Raw genomic sequence first — 19847 nt, forward strand, 5'->3', positions numbered from 1 at the left:
GAAATCCAGTCTGTGAGAAGCAACTGGATGTGATGCAAACAATCTAGTTCCTTTTCTCCTTGGAGAACCTGGATGCCACAGGCATTGTCTTCATAAAGTCCAGGAAGGAGTCTATGGCAAATGTTTGTTCTGTTCAGAAAGCACAATTTCAACTCGTTTGCTATGTTCCTTATTGCAACCAGGTGCTTTCAAATCCTATCAGCTCTAAAGACAGGAGGGTTAGATGGAGGCCTGGTTCCAAGATGGAGCAAGTCACAGGGGAGAGCTGTAGGAAGTAGTGACATGTTATTCCTGATTGCTTGTGCTGTCAGCTCTTATACAGAACTTACAATGCTTGACCTGTGGGCAATGGCTAGAAACTGGGGCATTAAGTGTATGGTGAAATCCTTTTCCAGGGATATGATTTGTTAATCTTAATTGCCAACTCAGCGGGATTTACAATCAACAGTCATATCAATTGAATTAATCGTGGATATCAATCAGGTGATAGACTGACAGCCAGATCACTCTCACCTTCTTTACTTTTGTACTGTGGACAGCTTTGTATATTTGGCAATGAACCTACTTTTGACAACTGATTTTTGCTACATCTTAATGTCTATTGGTGGTAAAGTCATAATTATAATGTACGTCTAATTAGAGGTTTTTAAAAAATTGGTTGCAGATTGATACCTTCTTTCTAGAAGCTGTAAACCTTGGAGACTTATGCAAGATCGTGATAGGTCATGATGGACTTGGGCAAGGTAAGGCTCGCTTACAGAACTCTAATGGATGTCTGCTTCTACTCCATTTATATGAAACTCTTGGTGAATCTAGTAAACAGTGGCAAAACCTTATAGAAAACAACTCTTTGAAGAAGAACTAAGAAAGGGAAGAAGGAAGATTCTATTACATATTACTGAAATAAAAATATTTTCCCCAGATTTCCTTTTAAATTGATATATTTTTCTGTAAAATGATGTAAGCTGCCTGAGAGAATGCCACATGATCAGCCTGGGAAGACAGAAAGGATCATTTAGAAAGAGGTATTTGGGTTGTGAATGTTGTGGAGCATCCAGCGATGGAGGCAACCATAGAGTCTCCCAGGGATGACATTCCTTGAAAGGGGACTCATTGTCCAGCAGTAGTGGGTTGAGATGCTTGTCTTGATAGCAAGGACTTGGCTGTGTTTCCTGTTTCCATTGTGTTCATGCTTCTCCTAACTTTTCCCAGTAATTCTGTGAGATAATTCAGACCCTTCTAAAGAATTTATTTCCTGTTATGTAAATAACCTTGGTATAAAGAAATGTCATTTGATTGAAAGACACATACTGAAAAAGAAAACTAATACAATTTCCTTATTAGGAACAAAAGTCTCTCACAAATATGTAGGGAATATATGTTTCAATAATAAATGAGAGGTGTTAGAAGTTAAACGTGTTTATAAAACTGGTTTAAAGAGGTTACAAAAGTTCCCAAAATATAAACATATCATTATTGAGATTACAAAGAGCAATAGTGAGATCAATAAAGTAAATAAAATAGGATCAGTTTTCCACAGACAGTAAAATATACCTTCGCAGGAATCGTATCTTGGAAAAAATTATTTATAGTTTAATCAGCTAAAAATCATTTGCACACTGTCATTTTTGTTAGTTGGCAGCTAGTTTAACAGTCATGTTACAATGCCTGGAGTGGTGGGGCATGCCTTTAATCCCAGCACTCGGGAGGCAGAGGCAGGCGGATTTCTGAGTTCGAGGCCAGCCTGGTTCCAGGACATCCAGGGCTATACAGAGAAACCCTGTCTTGAAAAACCAAAAACAAGCAAACAAAAAAAACCCAAAAAAACAAAAAAAAAAACAGTCATGTTACAATTAAGTCCTCCAGGAGCCAGAGGACTTTCAAGTAGCTTTTAAGATGATGGCCTAGCAGAAGGCTGAGTCTGCCGCCAGCTGTATCTGCAAGGTGCTGGCTGTGACCCAGGAAAATGAGCACCTGATGGAAGATTATGAACCCCTGGCCAGTGATCTTCTAGAGTGGATCCAGTGCGCCATTCCGACCGTCGTGCCTCATAAGACCATCCAGGAGATTCAGTAGAAGCTGGAGCACTTCCGAGACTATAGGCATCTCTGCACCCCCTTCCCTGCCCAAGGTGCAGGAGAAGGGTCAGCCGGAGATCAATTACACACTGCAGACCAAGCTGTGGCTCAGCTATCGACCTGCCTTCATGCACTCCGAAGGCAGGATGTTCTCAGACATCAACAATGAGTTGGCAAGACATGGAGCAGGCTGAGAAGGGCTATGAAGAATGACCGTTGAATGAAATCTGTAGGCTGGAACAACTTGATCATCTGGCAGAGAAGTTCCAGCAGGACTGGACTGGTGGGAAGGCCATGCTGAAGCACTGGGACTAAAAGACAGCCACTTTGTCAGACACCAAATCTCTGATCCGAAAATATGAGGCCTTTGAGAGTGACCTGGCCGCATACCAGGACCGTACAGAGTAGATTGCTGCAAATTGCCCAGGAGCTCAACGAGTTGGACTACTATGACCCCCACAGTGTCAACACACGGTGCCAGAAGACCTGTGACCAGTGGAATAATCTGGGTTCTCTGACCCACAGTTGCAGGGAAGCCTTGGAGAAACACAGAGAAACAGCTAGAGACCATCAACCATCCAAATGGGCTGCACCCTTCAACAACTGGATGGAGAGTGCCATAGAGGACCTGAAGGGCTTGTTCATCGTCCATACCATCGAGGAGATCGAGGGAGGGCCTGATCTCAGTCCATGACCAGTTCAAGTTCACCCTGCCAGATGCTGACCGGGAGCGTGAGGCCATCCTGGCCATCCACAAGGAGGCCCAAAGGATCGCTGAGAACAACCACATCAAGCTGTCAGGCAGCAACCCCTAGACCACCATTGGCCCTTAGATCATCAACTCCAAGTGGGAGAAGGTGCAGCAGCTGGTGCCAAAGCTGGACCATGCACTCCTGGAAAGCAGAGCAAGCAGCAATGCATTGAAACCTACAGTTTGCCAGCCGAATCAATATAGTGGGCCCTGGATCCGGACCAAGACAGAGGAAATCTGGCACATCTCCATGGAGATGAACCGGACTCTAGAAGACCAGCTGAGTCACCTGAAGCAGTATGAGAGCAGTGTTGTGGACTACTCAATGTAGTCCTGCTGTAGCAGCAGAACCAGCTCATCCAGGAGCAACTACACAATGGAGCATATTCATACGTGCTGTGAGCTCACTACCATTGCCCGCACCATCAACGAGGTGGAAAACCAGATCCTCACTAGAGATGCCAAGGGTATCAGCCAGGAACAGATATGCAGGAGTTCCGGGCATCCTTCATCCACTTTGACAAGGACCATGGCGAGGCACTGGGACCTGAGGAATTCAAAGCTTCCCTCATCAGCCTGGGCCAAGTTGTTGAGAATGACGAGCAGGGTGATGCTGCATTCAACCTGATCATGAGTGTGGTTGACCCCAACCATCGTGGCCTCCTGCCCTTCCAAGCCTTCAGTGACTTCATCTAGAGGGAGACCACAGACATAGACACAGCTGATCTGATCACAGACACATTACTCCCTTCAAGGTCCTGACAGGGGACAAGGACTTAATCACTGCTGAGGAACTGCGGAGAGAGCTGCCCCCACCCCACCAGGCTGATGAGGCAGGTCTCCCGCATAGCACCCTACCAAGGGTCTGATGCTGCTCCTGGTGCCCTTGACTACAAATCCTTCTCCACAGCCCTCTATCGGGAGAGCGACCTGTGAGGCCCTCAGCCACCCTGAACACCCTGAACTCCCTTGGCCTCCCGACTCTGTATCGCTGCAAAGAGCTCTTTGTGGTCCTTCTAGGGAGCCAGGCTGGGAGGGACTAGACAGGCCTCCCTTTCCAGTCTAGTAGGGAAGGGGAGGCTTGGCGATCAGCATTTCTGGTCTGCTAAATATATATGCTGTGCTGTGTTGTGGGTTCTTAGCCTATATGGAGGGGACCATGGACCCCTGTGTCCCAGAGATACCTCTCTAAACCCAGGTCCCCTCTGCCCCTGAGGCACCTTGAAAGCCTCTCACATCCAGGCCAAAACCCCATGTGCCTCGTGGAGGAACTGCCTGACCTAAGAAGCAGCAGAGGGCACCCAGCTCCCCTGGACCAGATTCTAGTGGCTCCTCCCACCACCCTGCCTCTGTGTGCTCACCAGGAGCAGAGAACCTGCCATAACCCTTCTCTGCCTCAGGAGTGACTGCGGGGCAATCAGCTCCAGCCCACCCGGCCTTGTTTCACCTGGGCTCTGCGTCTCAGATTTTCTAAGGACCAAAACCAACAAAATTCAAAGACTGGAGGAGAAACAAACAAACAAAACATCATTAAAATTTAAAAAAAAGGGAAAAAAACTAAAAAAAAAAATTTAAAAATTATAACTTCCAGAGAATTAGTATTTACTTTATTAACATAGATTTATTATATAAATATGTATCCATATGGCTGCATATCTCTGCTACTTTTCTCACTCTCATAATGAAGACAACTGATTCCATGCCCTACCCACCCCCTCTTGACTTTCCCCTGCGGCCGTGGGCAGGGGTCTCTGGGGGACCTCCTGAGGTGGAGGTGAGCTGCTGACCTGCCTGCCTAGTCATTAATGGGTTTATTTCTACCAGCCCCCCTGAGTTTATTCTGAATGAACCACCCTCTGGGTATGGGAGAATAAAACATATAATATTTTTAAGAAGGGAAGAAGAGAAGATTATGCCCTAATATAGCATTTGAAGAGCAATATCATCTATTAAAAGTTAACTTTTCTAAACAAGGGTAGAAAATCTCCGCCTTAGCTCATGTTATATTCAGAAGACATTAAGCATTGAAAATGACAATCCCAAGTATGATATAGTGTGAATATATTTTAAAAGTTAAGTGAATTTATTCATAGTATTACACAATAGTGTAAATTCAAGGTGACAACCACTAAAAGGCACAAGAAAGAAAATTATTTTCTATTAGCATTCATTATTCCCAATGAGACTTTGATAATAGAATTTAAACAAATACATTAACAGTCAAGAAGAAATTTTAAACACACACACACACACACACACACACACACACACACATATACACACATACACACACGAATTTTCTTGTGTTTTAAATTTTGGAAGGCTAGCCAGGTAGTTAATTACACTTTCAAGTGTGTGATGTGCCAACAGACAGCCACTTCACTTAAAATTCCATGAACCATTTTACAGTTTATCAGGTTCCAAATGAAATCACCGTGGGTGATATGAGAGTAAGACCATTTTTCTTGAAATTTTATTTTTGAAAGCTGTAAACCAAATGCCCTTGCATCTGAAAGTCTCTTTTAGTTCTCGCAGGATGGAGGGGCACAAAGGGCCAATTTGTCCAATTGATCCCTTTTATGAGATACGTACCACAGTCCTGAGGGTAGATTCCTTAAGACATTGTCACTCCCTAAAATCTCCCTCTCTTTTACTGTCATTAATCTGAACAGTTCTAATTCTAGTGCTGAGTTTTCTCAAAAGAGAGTAAATAAAGGCAATCTATTTCTACATGAATAGCTTTGTACTAACTTGCTAGTTTTAAAAGTTGTTTTTGTAAGACTAACTCATGATTACCTCTAAGAATTACCACTTTGGCATCTTTCAACCTCCATCAGAGAAACTTCTGGCATAAAATAAGTTTTAAAACAGAGACTGATATTTAGAGAATGTGCAGAGTGAGACAATTCAGAGCACGTGGTCCTAAGTGGGATGTTTTCATCAAACTCTTCCTCTAGAGGCTCAGGGGATCTATGTGGAAGGAGAGGCAGAAGAGCCAGAAGTGGTTTATCACTCCAAGGATACAGTGTCTTTCAGGCACAGCAGTACTGATGTACGTATGACCTCAAAGAGATAATGACATCACGCACAAGACACGCACAGGTTTAAGTCAGACAAAAACCCCAGCCCTGAAAAGGGGAAGTAGTTGCAAAGTCCTAACCCTAACCAAGAAGATCTTTGAATTGATACCTCCTGGGAAGTGGAAAATGAGTTTTCCAATGGAGCGTCAGTGGGTAGATCAACCATATTCCTGGGCAAGCCCCATGCCAAAGAATAGTTGGCCAGCATAAAACTCCATGTTACTCTTTGTGGGTGTTTCGTTTTGTTTTGTTTTAGGAGATATAGAGAAAGAGCATGAAGTTGGGTGGGAAGGATCTGAAGGAGTTGGGGAAAGTAAACATGATCAAAATGTATGAAAAACTTTTAATAAAGGTAATTTTAAAACATCTTAACAAAGCCAAATTTCAAGTTTACCTCTAAAGGAAGTTAGTACTTGTCAGTTGTCCCTTAAACCTGCTTCACTATCCTAAACCTTCTGATTTCCTTAAAGGAAAGAGTATATTTTATGTAGCACTTCAGAATAAAATCAAAATGACATTATTGAAGAGTGACAGTCAGGTAGAGGGAATGGCCCATGGATTGTAAGGCATGTCATGTGATAGAGGCTTTTAAGGTGACCTGGGACCTTGCTGAAAATTCATTTCTTAGGGTCTTATGTAGGGTAGGTAACCATCCTCGTTTGTGTGGATTTGTTATGGTGTTGGCACAGAAAATCCCATGCCCTGTGTCTTAGTTAGGGTTTTACTGCTGTGAACAGACACCATGACCAAGGAAAGTCTTATAAAGGACAACATTTAATTGGGGTTGGCTTACAGGTTCAGAGGTTCAGTCCAGTATCATCAAGGCAGGAACATGGCAGCATCCAGGCAGGCATGGTACTGGAGGAGCTGAGAGTTCTATGTCTTCATCTGAAGGTTGCTAGCAGAATACTGTATTTCAGGCAGCTAGGATGAGGTTCTTAAATCCCACATGCACGGTGACACACCTACTCCAACAGGGCAACACCTTCTAATAGTGCCACTTACTGGCCTGAGCATATATAAACCATCACACTCTGGAAGACTCCTCATCCTTGTTCAGCCTGGACATTTGGTGATGGATTGTTGCCTCCCCACCCTTCTGATTCAGAAACTGAGTATGACCCTGCAGCATCAATTCTCAATATCAGCCATAGTGACTCAAAGGCTGCTCAGCAGTGACGCATGAGGAGCCAAGGAGCAAGGCAGAGGCCAGACCAGAGTGCCTATGCTGACTTTGTTAAGCCCCCCTCTAAAACTGTTCAGTCTTAGCTCATCAACTTAAGGAGTTTTAATTCAGAGAAGCTATAGTAGTTAAAAATTTCTATTATTTCCAATAAATAAAATTACATTTTATCCAATCTTAGTTTGCAAGTTAATATGAATTTAAACACTTAAAAAGAGATTTTATGGAAATAAAAAGTATTGCTAACTCATGAAATATATGTTCTTGAAGATGATAGGTCTAAAATTGTGAATATAATTTCTGAAATCAATGGTATATTTATTTGGAAAATCATATTGAAATATGACATAAAATAAAAAAGTCCTTAAAACAACATTCTATTGGAACTATGTTAAAGGTTTATCATTATCTTCTGTTACAAGTAGATTTTTTTGGAAGCTTTATGTTGCATAAAATTTGTTTAGAATTAAGACCTGATTCTCAAAGCATGCGATAATTCACATACTATACATATCCATTAATATATTTTTATCTTCTTAAATCTGTTTAGGAAATGGCTGGTTTCTTGAGGATGTTGTGATCAGGGATCCCACAACCAACCATGAGTATGCCTTCTTCTGTCACAGGTGTGTTTACACTGGCAAGTCAGCTCATAGGAGACAGATCTAAGCCCATGTATTGGTGAGAACTAAATAGCATGTTAATTATACCTTGCCACTAAAATTTTGTTATATAATGTTTGCAAACATTAATCTTATTATTATTATTAATTTATTCTTTGGCAGTTTTAGTGGAATATATAATATATTGTCCTACTGATCTTACCACTTTTCTATTACCTTTCCTTCATCCCACCAGTCTTTACTCTTCTCCCACAGGTTGCCATCCCATTTGTTGTTGTTAGTTTTGTGTCCCACTAGATTTAACCAGGCACACGTGCACGAGTGTGTGGACCTATTGACAACAATGTTTTCCCAGAAGACATCGATTGTCCTTAGCTTCCCCTGGGTATGGCTGCATGAATCCCATCTAAAACATATACATGTTTATAGACTTGGTCTTGTGCAGGCAACTATAGCAGTTGTAAGTTTATGAGTGTCATGGCCATGCCATATCTATTTCAAGTACTTCATGGCCTTGCCTGCCATGAAGCGCTTACCTTATTTTTACCCACTGTCCCATGATGTTCCTTAAACCTTGGAGGAGGTAATATGGGTTTTGTGTTTAAGGCTGAACACCTAAAAGGCACTTGCTCTTAGTACCTTGGTCATCAATAAGTCTCTGCATTAACTCTAAAGTTCAACTCCTTTGATCACGTCTGAAGACATTAATCTTCAGGGTCACTTCTTCTATGGAGAAATATTATCAAATGTATGTACAATCATTCCTTATGATTGAAATTGAATACTTCGGAAAAGTTTGATAGAGCTTAAAGCATTGTGGGAACTAAAAGGGTTGTAGGGGAAGGAGGGGGGAGGGAGGATAGCCCATGTCCAGCCAGAGTTCCTCCTATGCTCTGGGCAAGTGGACTTGGGAGAGCTGCCAGACATTTTCCACTTGGCCCCAGGTGGGCATCTAAGCCACTGACCCCACTCAACAGTGGGGAGGGATGGACAAGAGGTAGCCACTGACCAGGGACCCCGGGGCAACACCCTGTAGCCCCCTCGGGGTTATGGGAGAGAGGGCTAAGGGAGAGAGGTTCCCACGCAGGCGAGAGTCCTTACTCTGGGCCTTGACTGGAGCACAGGAAGGCCTTCCATCGGGAGATTAGAAATGGCTTGTTAGAGGAAAGCCTATCCCATCATCCAAGTGCATCGGGCCTTGATGAACAGAGAGAGTATATGGTTTTAGCGCTTTATTGTAGAAAGGCAGGGGGAAAGAGAAAAGGCAGAAAGAGAGAGAGAGACTGGCCATGGCCAAGAGGAGAGAAGGGGAAAAGGAGAGAGAGAAGAAAGGCTAGAGAGTAAGAAAGAGAGAATAAGAGAGTGAGAGGAGAGAGAGGATGAGGAGAGATAGGGAGAGAAGAGGAGAGAGGAGATTAAGAGCACAAGAGTGAGGTGGGGCCAAGCAGCCCCTCTTATGGTGTGCTGTAATCTTTACTGTTGCTAGGTAACTGGGGAGGAGTGTAGCCTGAAGGTCAGAAGCTTGGGACATTTTCTATGTGACTACTAGCCACACTTTTCCTGTGGGGGCTGTGGGGGCGGTAACTTCGACAGGAGCCTTGAGTCCAGAAGATATGAGGGAACGCCTACCGTCCCATGTAGGTGAATTATCACCACTGGGTCCGGGGTTCCACACCTCAACTCGACTGGAGACCAGACTGTCTGTGTAGAGCCCAATGCCCAGCATAGCATGATTCTCCCATACATATTGGAGGAAAGTAAGAGTTCAAGATGTGAAAATGTGGCCTTTTTTATGAGGTTCCAACTGATCATCAGAAGTAATCAATTCATATAATGAATTTTACTTTTAATCATTATACAACCACCTGCCCATTGTTAATTGGCCCTGACTGCTGACTCATTTCTCTAGCAGCGTTCACAGATTTACAGTTTCTTTAGTACTCCTCTCCCCTCTTCTTGATGGAACCATTTTCTAAATAACTGACAGGAGCCTGAACTGTAGCTGCTAGACAAAGAACAGGACCAAGCTCTTAGTTCAATGGATGTGAAATCTACGGCATTGGCAGTTAGCAGTAGAACTGATGGACTTGGCAGTGGATTGAAGAAAACACTCACTCTCCACTCTTTCGGCCTTGCTGTCACTTATGGGTTGTATTCTCCACCTGCACTACTCTCCCTTCATTAACTTAGTGTCCATGGACTTTCCCCTATTCTTGCTGTCCATTATTTCTGTCTTGGAAAGATAAGTGCTGTGTTCTGAGTAAACAACAATAAAAAAAAATCCTCAAAAATAACTGACACATTTTTCTTTCCACAGATGGCTGGATGAAGGAGAAGATGATGGCAAAATTGTCAGAGAAATGTATGCTAGGGATAAGACTATCTCCTCTGTGAGTGAGTGTCACAAATGTACATTTCTTGAGAAATCATGTTTTAAAAGCAAGCTCAGTATACTTGAAATGAATCAACTTCCCCTTTATATTTCCAGGAAAGAAGCTAGAACGTAAGAGAAAAGAAACAGTAAGATTTTGTTTCAACTGATTTATTACAAATAGTTTCAGATAGCTGTTGGATGCATGAAACAAAAGTAGTATGCCATTTTTAATAAGGACTATTATTTAGTAGTTTTCTCTTCGTGTCTTCTCAGATGGTCTCTATTTTGCTTATGTTTTAGTGGGCTGCTGACAGCTGGAAGTTTATGAAAGGAAATACTCTTCAGTTTTACAACAAGCTCAGTGGAGGGTTTGTCCGTCTTCATCCAGATGGCACCGTGGATGCTGCTGGAGAGCAGACAGACAGATACGGTAGTTTTTCCATATGAAAAGGAGCATGTTGTTTGTTTAAAACAGTGACTGCAGTGAAGTCACATGAACTAACGGGTGAAAACTGCCAGAAATACTTCTGATTCATTACGCATTTGTTTTTGTTTAAAATTGAACTACTTCATTACTTTGCATCCAGAAAATGCTTACTGTTGACACATTTTTGAGAATGAAGTATGATAGGATCTCGGCTTTGAATGAGGAAGTCTGTTAAACACATAGTAAGTAAAAGTAAAAGAACAAATAGTAAGTGGCGCATAGATCGAAAACAATCATAAAACCAGTCAATTACAGTATCTAGTAGAATGGGAGGAGTAGCTTGGTCAAGAAAGTGAGCAAAGGACCAAATAGCAAGTAGCAGATAGATAAACATCATCAAATCAGGTGCTCACAACATGTAGCAGAAATGACTGAAGAAGTCCTGTTTGGGTTTTCCAATTATGAGTCCTGAGTGGGACAATGTGTCCTCCTCACTGAGACTTCCTAATCAAACAAACAGACAAACAAATATTTGAAAACTAATGTATCTAGTAAAGAATTAGCATCTAAAATGTTCAAGGAGCTCGGGCTGGCATCTAATTAATAGAAAATAACCTTACATCTAAATGTTATGAGAAGGTTAGACTAGACATTTTTTTCTAAAGAAGATTTGCAAGTGGCAAACTAGTCAATGCTCAGAGTCATTCATCATCAGAGAAATGCTAATCAAAGTCACAATGGGAAGTCAGCTCATGGTGGTTGGCACGGCATTGAATAAACCGATAAGCATGTTGGTGAAGATGTGGAAAAATGGAAATCCTGTTGATGGGAATATCAGGACAGCCATGTGGGAAACAGCAGAGCGAGTTTGCAAATATTAAACGTAGAAACTGTCTCATATTACGTGAAGTCATCTTGGAGCAGAAGGATTTGTGCAGGATCCTAAAATGCTGATCCCATTGGACAGAGCAGAGCGGTGGTACCCAGAGGAGTGGGTGGACAGAGGGTTGAATGTGCACAAAGAGTTGGTCAGGGCATGTAAATGAAATATGAAGAAAATAGTGTTTAATTGTATATTTTATTTATTTATATTTCAAGTGTTATCCCCATTCATGGTTTCCCCTTTACAAACCCTCTATCCTATTCCCCATTCCTCTGATTCTATGAGGGTGTTCCCCTACCCTCCCACCCACACCCACTTCACTGCCCTAGCATTCCTCTACACTGGAGCATCAAGCCTTGACAGGACCAAGGGCCTCCTCTCCCACTGATGCCAGATAAGGCCGCTTCAGATCCTTCAGTCTTTCCCTAAACTCCCCATTGGGATCCATGTGCTCAGTCCAATGGTTGGCTGCAAGCATCTGCATCTGTACTGGTCATACTCTGGCATAGCCTCTCAGGAGACAGCTGTGTCAGACTCCTGTCACAAACACTTCTTGGCATTGTTAGCAATAGTGTCTGGGTTTGGTGTCTGAATGTGGGATGGATCTCCAGGTGGGGCAGTCTCTGCATGGCCTTTCCTTCAGTCTCTGCTCCACACTTTCTTGCTGTATTCCTTTTAGACAGGAGCAATTCTGGGTTAAAATTTTGTAGATGGGTGGGTGGCCCCTTCCTTCAACCAGAGGGAGCCATGCCTAACTTCTGGATATGGTCTCAACAGGTTCTTCCTCCCCTTTGTGTGGTATACCAGTTAATGTCATCACTGTGGGGTCCTGGGAGGCTCTTGCTTTACTGGCATCTGGGACTTTCTGGTTGCTACCCCTAGTTCCCCATCCCTCATTGCTACACACCTCTGTTCAATTTCATGTCCCTTTGTATAACTCCTCTATCTCCTCCCATACCTGATTCTGCCCCTCTTTTCACTCTCACCATCCTCTATACCCCCAAGTCCCTCCCACCCTCTACTTCCATTGGTTATATTGTTCTCCCTTCTAAGTAGGAGTGAAAAATCCATTCTTTGGTTTTCCAAAAAAGAGGAATCTTGAGCTTCATGTGGTCCATGAGTTGTATTGTGGGTATTCCACGCTTTTTGCCTAATATCCACTTATCGATTTCTTTCTTCAGAGACTATATATAGATCTTTCACTTGTTTAGCTAGAGTCACACCAAGATACTTTATATTGTTGGTGACTATTGTAAAGGGTATTGTTTCCCTAACTTCTTTTTTAGCCTGTTTATCCTTTGAGTATAGGAAAGCTACTGATTTGTTTGAGTTAATTTTGTATCCAGCCACATTGCTGAAGTTGTTAATCAGCTGTAGGAGTTCTCTGGTGGAATTTTTGGGGTCACTTAAGTATACTATCATATCATCTACAAATAGTGATAATTTGAGTTCTTCCTTTCCATTTTGTATCACTTTGACCTCCTTTTGTTGTCTAATTGCTCTAGCTAGGACTTCAAGTACTATAATGAATAGATAGGGAGAGAGTTGGCAGCCTTGTCTAGTCCCTGATTTTGATGGGATTGCTTCAAGTTTCTCTTCATTTAGTTTGATGTTTTACTACTGGTTTGCTATATATTGTTTTTACTATGTTTGGGTATGGGCCTTGAATTCCTTATTTTTCCAAGACTTTTAACATGAAGGGATGTTGAATTTTGTCAAATGCTTTTTCAGCATCTGATGAAATGATCATTTTTTTTTCCCTTGAGTTTGTTTATGTAGTTAATTACATTGACAGATTTCCATCCCTACATCTCTGAGATGAAGCCTACTTGGTCGAGTGAATGATCATTTTGATGTGTTCTTGGATTTGGTTTTCAAGAATTTTATTGAGCATTTTTGCATCCATATTCATAAGGGAAAATGATCTTAAATTCTCTTTCTTTGTCAGGTCTTTGTGTGGTTTTGGTATCAGCATAACTGTGGCTTCATAGAATGAGTTGGGTAGTGTTCCTTCTGTTTCTATTTTGTGGGATAGTTTGAAGAGTATTGGTATTAGGTCTTCTTTGAAGGTCTGATAGAGTTCTGCACTAAACCCATCTGGTCCTTGGCTTTTTGTGGTTGGGACATTTTTAATGATGACTTCTACTTCTTTAGGGGTTATTGGACTATTTAGATGGTTTATCTGATCCTGATTCAACTTTGCTATTTGATATCTGTCTAGAAAATTGTCCATTTCATTCAGATTTTCCAGTATTAAGTATATGCTTTTGTAGTAGGATCTGATTTTTTTGAATGTTCTTGGTTTGTTGTTATATCTCCCTTTTCATTTCTGTTATTGTTAATTTGAATATTGTCTCTGTGTCCTCTATTTAGACAGGCTAAGGATTTATCTATCTTATTGATTTTCTCAAGAGTTTTGTTGACTCTTGTATAGTTCTTTATGTTTCTATTTGGTTAATTTCAACCCTGAGTTTGATTATCTCCTACCATTTACTCCTCTAGGGTGTATTTGCTTCTTTTTGTCCTAGAGCTTTCAGGTGTTCTGTTAAGCTGCTAGAGCATGCTCCCTCCATTTTCATTTTGGAGGCACTCAGAGCTATGCGTTTTCCTCTTAACACTGATTTCATTGTGTCCCATAAGTTTAGGCATGTTGTGCCTTCATTTTCATTAAGTTCTAAAAAGTTTTTAATTTCTTTATTTCTTCCTTGACTAAGTTATCATTGAGTAGAGTGTTGTTCAGCTTCATGTATATGTGGGCTTTCTGTGTTTGTTCTTTGTTTTTTGTTTTAATTGAAGACCAGCCTTAGTCCGTGGCGATCTGATAAGATACATGGTATTATTTCAATTTTCTTGTATCTGTTGAGGCTTGCTTTGTTAGTGATTTTATTGTTGGTTTTGAAGAAGGTACCATGAGGTGCTGAGAAGAAGGTAAATTCTTTTGTTTTAAGATGAAATGTCTATAAATATCTGTTAAATCTATTTGGTTCATAACTTCTGTTAGTTGTACTGTGTCTCTGTTTGTTTTGTGTTTCCTTGATCTGACCATTGATGAGTGTGGGGCGCTGAAGTTTCCCACTATTATAATGTGAGGTGTAATGTGTGCTTTGAGCTTTAGTAAACTTTCTTTTATGAATGTGGATGCCCTTGCATTTGTAGCATAGATGTTCAGAATTGAGACTTTATCTTGAGAGATTTTTCCTTTGATGTGTATGAAGTGTCATTCCTTTGCATTTTTGATAACTTTTGGTTGAAAGTCGATTTTATTCGATATTAGAATGGCTTCTCAAGCATCTATCTTGGGACCATTTGCTTGGAAATATTTTGGGGTATTGTCTCTTTTTTCACTGAGGTGCATTACTTGTAGGCATCAAAATGCTGGATATTTACATATCCAGTCTGTTAGTATATGTCTTTTTAATGGGGAATTGAGTCCATTGATGTTCAGAGCTATTAAGGAAAAGTGACTGTTGCTTCTTGTTATTTTTGTTGTTAGAGGTGGAATTATGTTTGTGTGACTATATTCTTTTGGATTTGTTGAAAGAAGATTGTTTTCTAGCTTTTTCTAGGGTTTCTCTCTTTGTGTTGGAGTTTTTCATCAATTATCCTTTGTAGGGCTATATTTATTGTGATATATTGTGTAAATTTGGTTTTGTCATGGAATATTTTGGTTTGTCCATCTATGTTAATTGAGAATTTTGCTGGGTATAGTAGCCTGGGCTGGTATTTGTGTTTTCTTAGGGCCTGTATGACATCTACTCAGGATCTTCTAACTTTCATAGTCTCTGGTGAGAAATCTGGTGTAATTCTGAAAAATCTGCCTTTATATGTTACTTGACCTTTTTCCCTTACTGTCTTTAGTATTCTTTGTTTTGTGCATTTGGTGTTTTGACTACTATGTGACAGGAGAAATTTCTTTTCTTGTTCAATCTATTTGGAGTTCTATAGGCTTCTTGTATGTTTATGGGCATCTCTTTCATTAGGTTAGGAAGTTTTTATCTATAATTTTGTTGAAAGTATTTACAGGCCCTTTTAGTTGGGAATCTTTGCTCTCTTCTATACCTATTATCTTATGTCTTTCTTAAAGTCTATCATCATCATAAAATGTGTTTTTAAATCAGACTCTTGCTTTTCTGGTGTGTTGGAATACCCAGGGCTCACTGTGGTGGGACAACTGGGTTCTGATGATGCCAAGTAGCCTTGGTTTCTGTTGCTTATGTCCTTGTCCTTGCCTCTCACCATCTGGTTATCTCTGGTGTTAGCTGGTCTTGCTGTCTCTGACTGTGGCTTGTCCCTCCTGTAAGCTTGTGTGTCAGCACTCCTGGGAGAGCAGTTCTCTTTAAGACAAATTTGGGTATGTAAAGCTGTGGTACATGGTCAGCTCAGGGGCACAGACAGAAACCAGAAGTATCCTGTTTCTGGCTGTACCTGGCTGTACCTTGGTTCCTGTGTCCTGATGGCTCCGGGTCAGGAATTGGAGTAGAAGCGGTGGTCTCACCTGTGTTCTCAGGTGTTTTAGCACTCTTGGGAGACCAGCTCTCTCTTGGCAGGATCTGGGTATGATGCGCTCTTCTCTCAGATGTGTCAGCACTCCTGGGAGAACTGCTCTCTTGGTGGGATCTGGGTACAGAGATCTGTGGGACTGGGTTCCAGGAGCAGATGGAATTGGGAAGTATCCTATCACAGGCTGGTACTTGGTTCTTGTGTCCTGAAGGTTCCAGGTGGGTCCCTCTTGGCCCAGGAATTTGAGCAGAAATGGTGGTCCTATCAGTGCTCACAGGTGTGCCTGCACTCCTGGAAGACCAGATCTCTTCCAGTGGACCGGGGTATGGAGGCCTGTGGTTCAGGGTCAGCTCTGGGTGCAGATGGCAAAAATATTGTCTATAAAAGTGAAAGATATAGAGAGAGTAGGCAAATGATTGCCTGGGGTCAGAGTGAGGAAGAAAAATTGGAAGAACTAGGGAATGAGGGATCAGAAATGATTGCCAGTGATTTGGGGATGAAAAAAAAGTTCTAGATTTGATTTGTGAAAATGGTTGCACAACTTTTTAAACATATCTTTTAAATGAATGAATTAATGAATTGGATAGTGTATTTCCCAGTTTGATTTCTGTGCCTGTGATAAACCCCATGATAAAAAACAACTCAGGGGAGGAAAAGGTTTACTTTATCTTACAGCTTACAGGCTATTATCAAGGAGAATGAAGGCAGAAACTCATGGCAGGGACTTCGGGGCCAGAAACATGGAGGAAAGCTGTTCACTGTCTCACTTTCTCTGGGCTATGCTCAGGCTAGCTTTCTTACACAAACCAGGGTCATCTGTAAGTGGCGCCTTCCCATAACAATCATCAATAAAGATCATTCCCTACAGACACTGCCTTAGCCAATCTGATCTGGACTTTTCTTTGATTGACTCTCCCTCTGCCAGGTGACTCTTGGCTATGTCAACTTGAAAATAAAAACAAACCAGGACACTATTTGTCATATCTCAATAAAATGCTAAAAATAAGCGATGTGTTGGGAAGACTGCCCAGTGGTTAAGAACATTTACTGCACTAGCAGAGGACCCAAGTAGGTTTCTCGCTCCCATATGGTGGCTCACAATCTTCTGTAACTTTAGTTACAGGGGATCTGATGACCTCTTTTTTCCTATAGGTATTAAGAATGTACACAGTACACATACATAGATAAAGGGAAAATACTCATACACATGAAATATTTAAAACAACTTTTTTCAAAGATGGAATAAAATATTTATAATGTTTAAAAACAATAAAATATAGCATACCTTTATGGATTTAGATTTTGCTATTTATGGAATCATTAAATTAAATGGGAAATTAAACTAAATATTTGTAGGAATGGCTTCCTAATCTTAGATACTTCTATCATTACTTCATTAGTTCACTTAATTAGTGAATCCCTGAGTTTATTGATGAGAAAACTGAGATAAGTTATGCAACCAAACATCGGACTGCTATCAGGGGTTCTGCTTCCTAGTTCCCTCTTCATTTCCATAACATGACAATCTCTAGGACTGTCTGTAAGTACTCACTAGAATAGTTTAATTTACAAAGGTGTTTATTTATTAATCATTAAAATGTATTTTATTGGGTAGACAAAATATCAGTTAAACATTAAATTAAGCATGTCTTTCAAAATTGAATAGTTTTCAAAACCTCTCACTTTTAAAACTATGACTTTAAATGAATTTAAGTTGTAAATACATAATAAATTACTTTTTAATGTAGGAAGTCAGTAGTTATTTTCTTTACCAGCCCTGGCTCTTAGCTTAAAGTATTTACCCATGAAGTAAATTATAATAAAAATATAAATATAGAATTTACAAATTGCATTGCTTGATGTTATTGAATATGTACATATAATAAGTTGAGTAGCTCCTTGTCAAACAGTGAGTTTAGGAACTTATATTACTGAATAGTTACTAAAATCCTCCCTCATTTGATACATTTTAACTAGCTTCAAGGTTTTAATTAATGCAAAGTGGGCTATGTTGGTAGGATAGACATGAAAGGGGTTCAGTTTAGAAAATCAAATTTTGTTACAATGAAATAATTCAATATATTATGTGTCTTAATTTATGTACTTTATATTATTTTTATCTATATATGGTATAACATATACATATACATAAAATCCCATAGATAAATTTCAGAAATGCGTTAGGAAATGAAATGAATCATGGCTAAGAAGCCTTTTATTTTACATTCAACGCATTATTTTATTCAAACGCATTATACCTCAGTAAACTAAAGTACATACCATATATTATGAATTTTGAAATACATTATTGGAGATATTTTACCTTTTTACAAGTTACAAACATTAAGTTGAAATATATAAAATATACTATTAGATTTCAGTACATAATTGAAGGAAAAAGAGCTTTCGAAGAATGCACTTCTTGTGAAATAATTTAGAATATTTTTTAGGTCTCTTCGATGTGATTTTCAACGAAGGGAATATATGTGTTTTCCAAAGCCATGAGCTGAGGCATCTCTCTCTCACCTTTGACAATGGAATGGTGAGTAGCAGCGACTTTTTGAGATATAGGTCACACTTATGTAACCCAGGATGGCCTTCAACGTTCCGTCTTTCAGCCTTGCCCTCTTGTGGGGATTAAAGGTGTGTTCTACCATGTCTGTCTGTAGTACATTTTCTCTTTATTATATATTGCACATGGCATATCTTACATAACTTAATTTTATAAGACGATCAAATTACATATTTCCCTTGACTTGTTATTTTTATTTCTGTATTAGTTTCAAGGGACTGAAATTACTATTTTGTTTCATGAACTTTTGAAAACTTGAGGCATAAATGGCCTTAAGCTTCAGCAACTGAAATAAACTGATAACATTAAAAACATCAGGGAGCTTTCTGAAGATTGGGGATTATACTTTTAGGGGAAAGATCAAATTTACTCAATTCTGTTTTGTGTTTATTCTAGGTTTGAAAAGTCTTTAAATGTATGTACTGTCTTTAAAAGCAAGCATCACATTTCTTTTAAAAATGAAATCACATAGGGTAACTGATAAGCAGTGTGTTAAGTTCTAATGTGCATTATGGTGTTTAATTTGTTTGTGTACCTGCTAAGAGAATTCATGCTTTACCATTTGACATGAAATAAAGGGTCTGAGGGTTCCAACGTGGTAAATAGAAGCAGGCAATCTACCTCACATTACATTTGTCTCACATAATGTTACATAGTATTATTAACTTGAAACTACATTTGGCTTAAGGAAAATACCATTACATTAAATCATCTTCCAATGTCATTTTAGGCCTACATTCAGGCTGAATGATTAATTAATCTAACATTCTTTATAACGTCATTTTTTTTTCTGCTTTGGACTTTGTGTTTCATAGCACAGGAAAAAGGCCTTAGTAAATGCTTAGTAAATAAGAATTCAGTGGATATGGGCTCAGTTAAATAAAGACGTGAAGAGGGCAGGATATGTGTCTCAGTGGGTAGTGTCTATAAAGCCCTATGCTTCATTTCAGCACATCAGCACATGAATACACACACACACACACACACACACACACACACACACACACACACACGGAACAAAAGAAAAAGAAAAAAAGGCTTACAAAATAATCCTGATATATATATATATATATATATATATATATATATATATATATATAGGTGTCAAGATAATTCCATTACATTTTTTAATTGTAAATTCTTTATTATTATTATTATTATTATTATTATTTTCTTTATTTACATTTCAAATGCTATCCCAAAAGTTCCCTATACCTACCCCCACCCCTGCTCCCCTACCCACCCACTCCCACTACTTGGCCCTGGCCTTCCCCTGTGCTGGATCATATAAAGTTTGCAAGACCAAGGGGCCTCTCTTCCCAATGATGGCCGATTAGGCCATCTTCTGCTACTTATGCAGCTAGAGACATGAGCTC

At 40.1% G+C, this 19847-nt stretch overlaps 1 protein-coding gene and 1 pseudogene across 2 annotated transcripts in view; both read left to right on the plus strand.

The window, feature by feature from the left end:
• Positions 1-19847, plus strand: part of Rp1 (RP1 axonemal microtubule associated) — a 238420-nt gene that overhangs the window by 130139 nt on the left and 88434 nt on the right. The window contains exons 8-13 of the mRNA XM_029533310.1: positions 665-743; positions 7643-7718; positions 10033-10109; positions 10204-10235; positions 10390-10519; positions 18350-18441. Coding sequence (XP_029389170.1) covers positions 665-743; positions 7643-7718; positions 10033-10109; positions 10204-10235; positions 10390-10519; positions 18350-18441 — 486 coding nt within the window. The remainder of the gene's footprint in view (positions 1-664; positions 744-7642; positions 7719-10032; positions 10110-10203; positions 10236-10389; positions 10520-18349; positions 18442-19847) is intronic.
• On the plus strand, positions 1061-3765 carry LOC110339019 (annotated as a pseudogene). Its single transcript, XR_003842874.1, has 3 exons — positions 1061-1066; positions 1655-1681; positions 1909-3765. The product of XR_003842874.1 is annotated as an alpha-actinin-4-like (transcript).

This window comes from Mus pahari, chromosome 22 (genome assembly GCF_900095145.1).
Source record: "Mus pahari chromosome 22, PAHARI_EIJ_v1.1, whole genome shotgun sequence".
Lineage (NCBI taxonomy): Eukaryota > Metazoa > Chordata > Mammalia > Rodentia > Muridae > Mus > Mus pahari.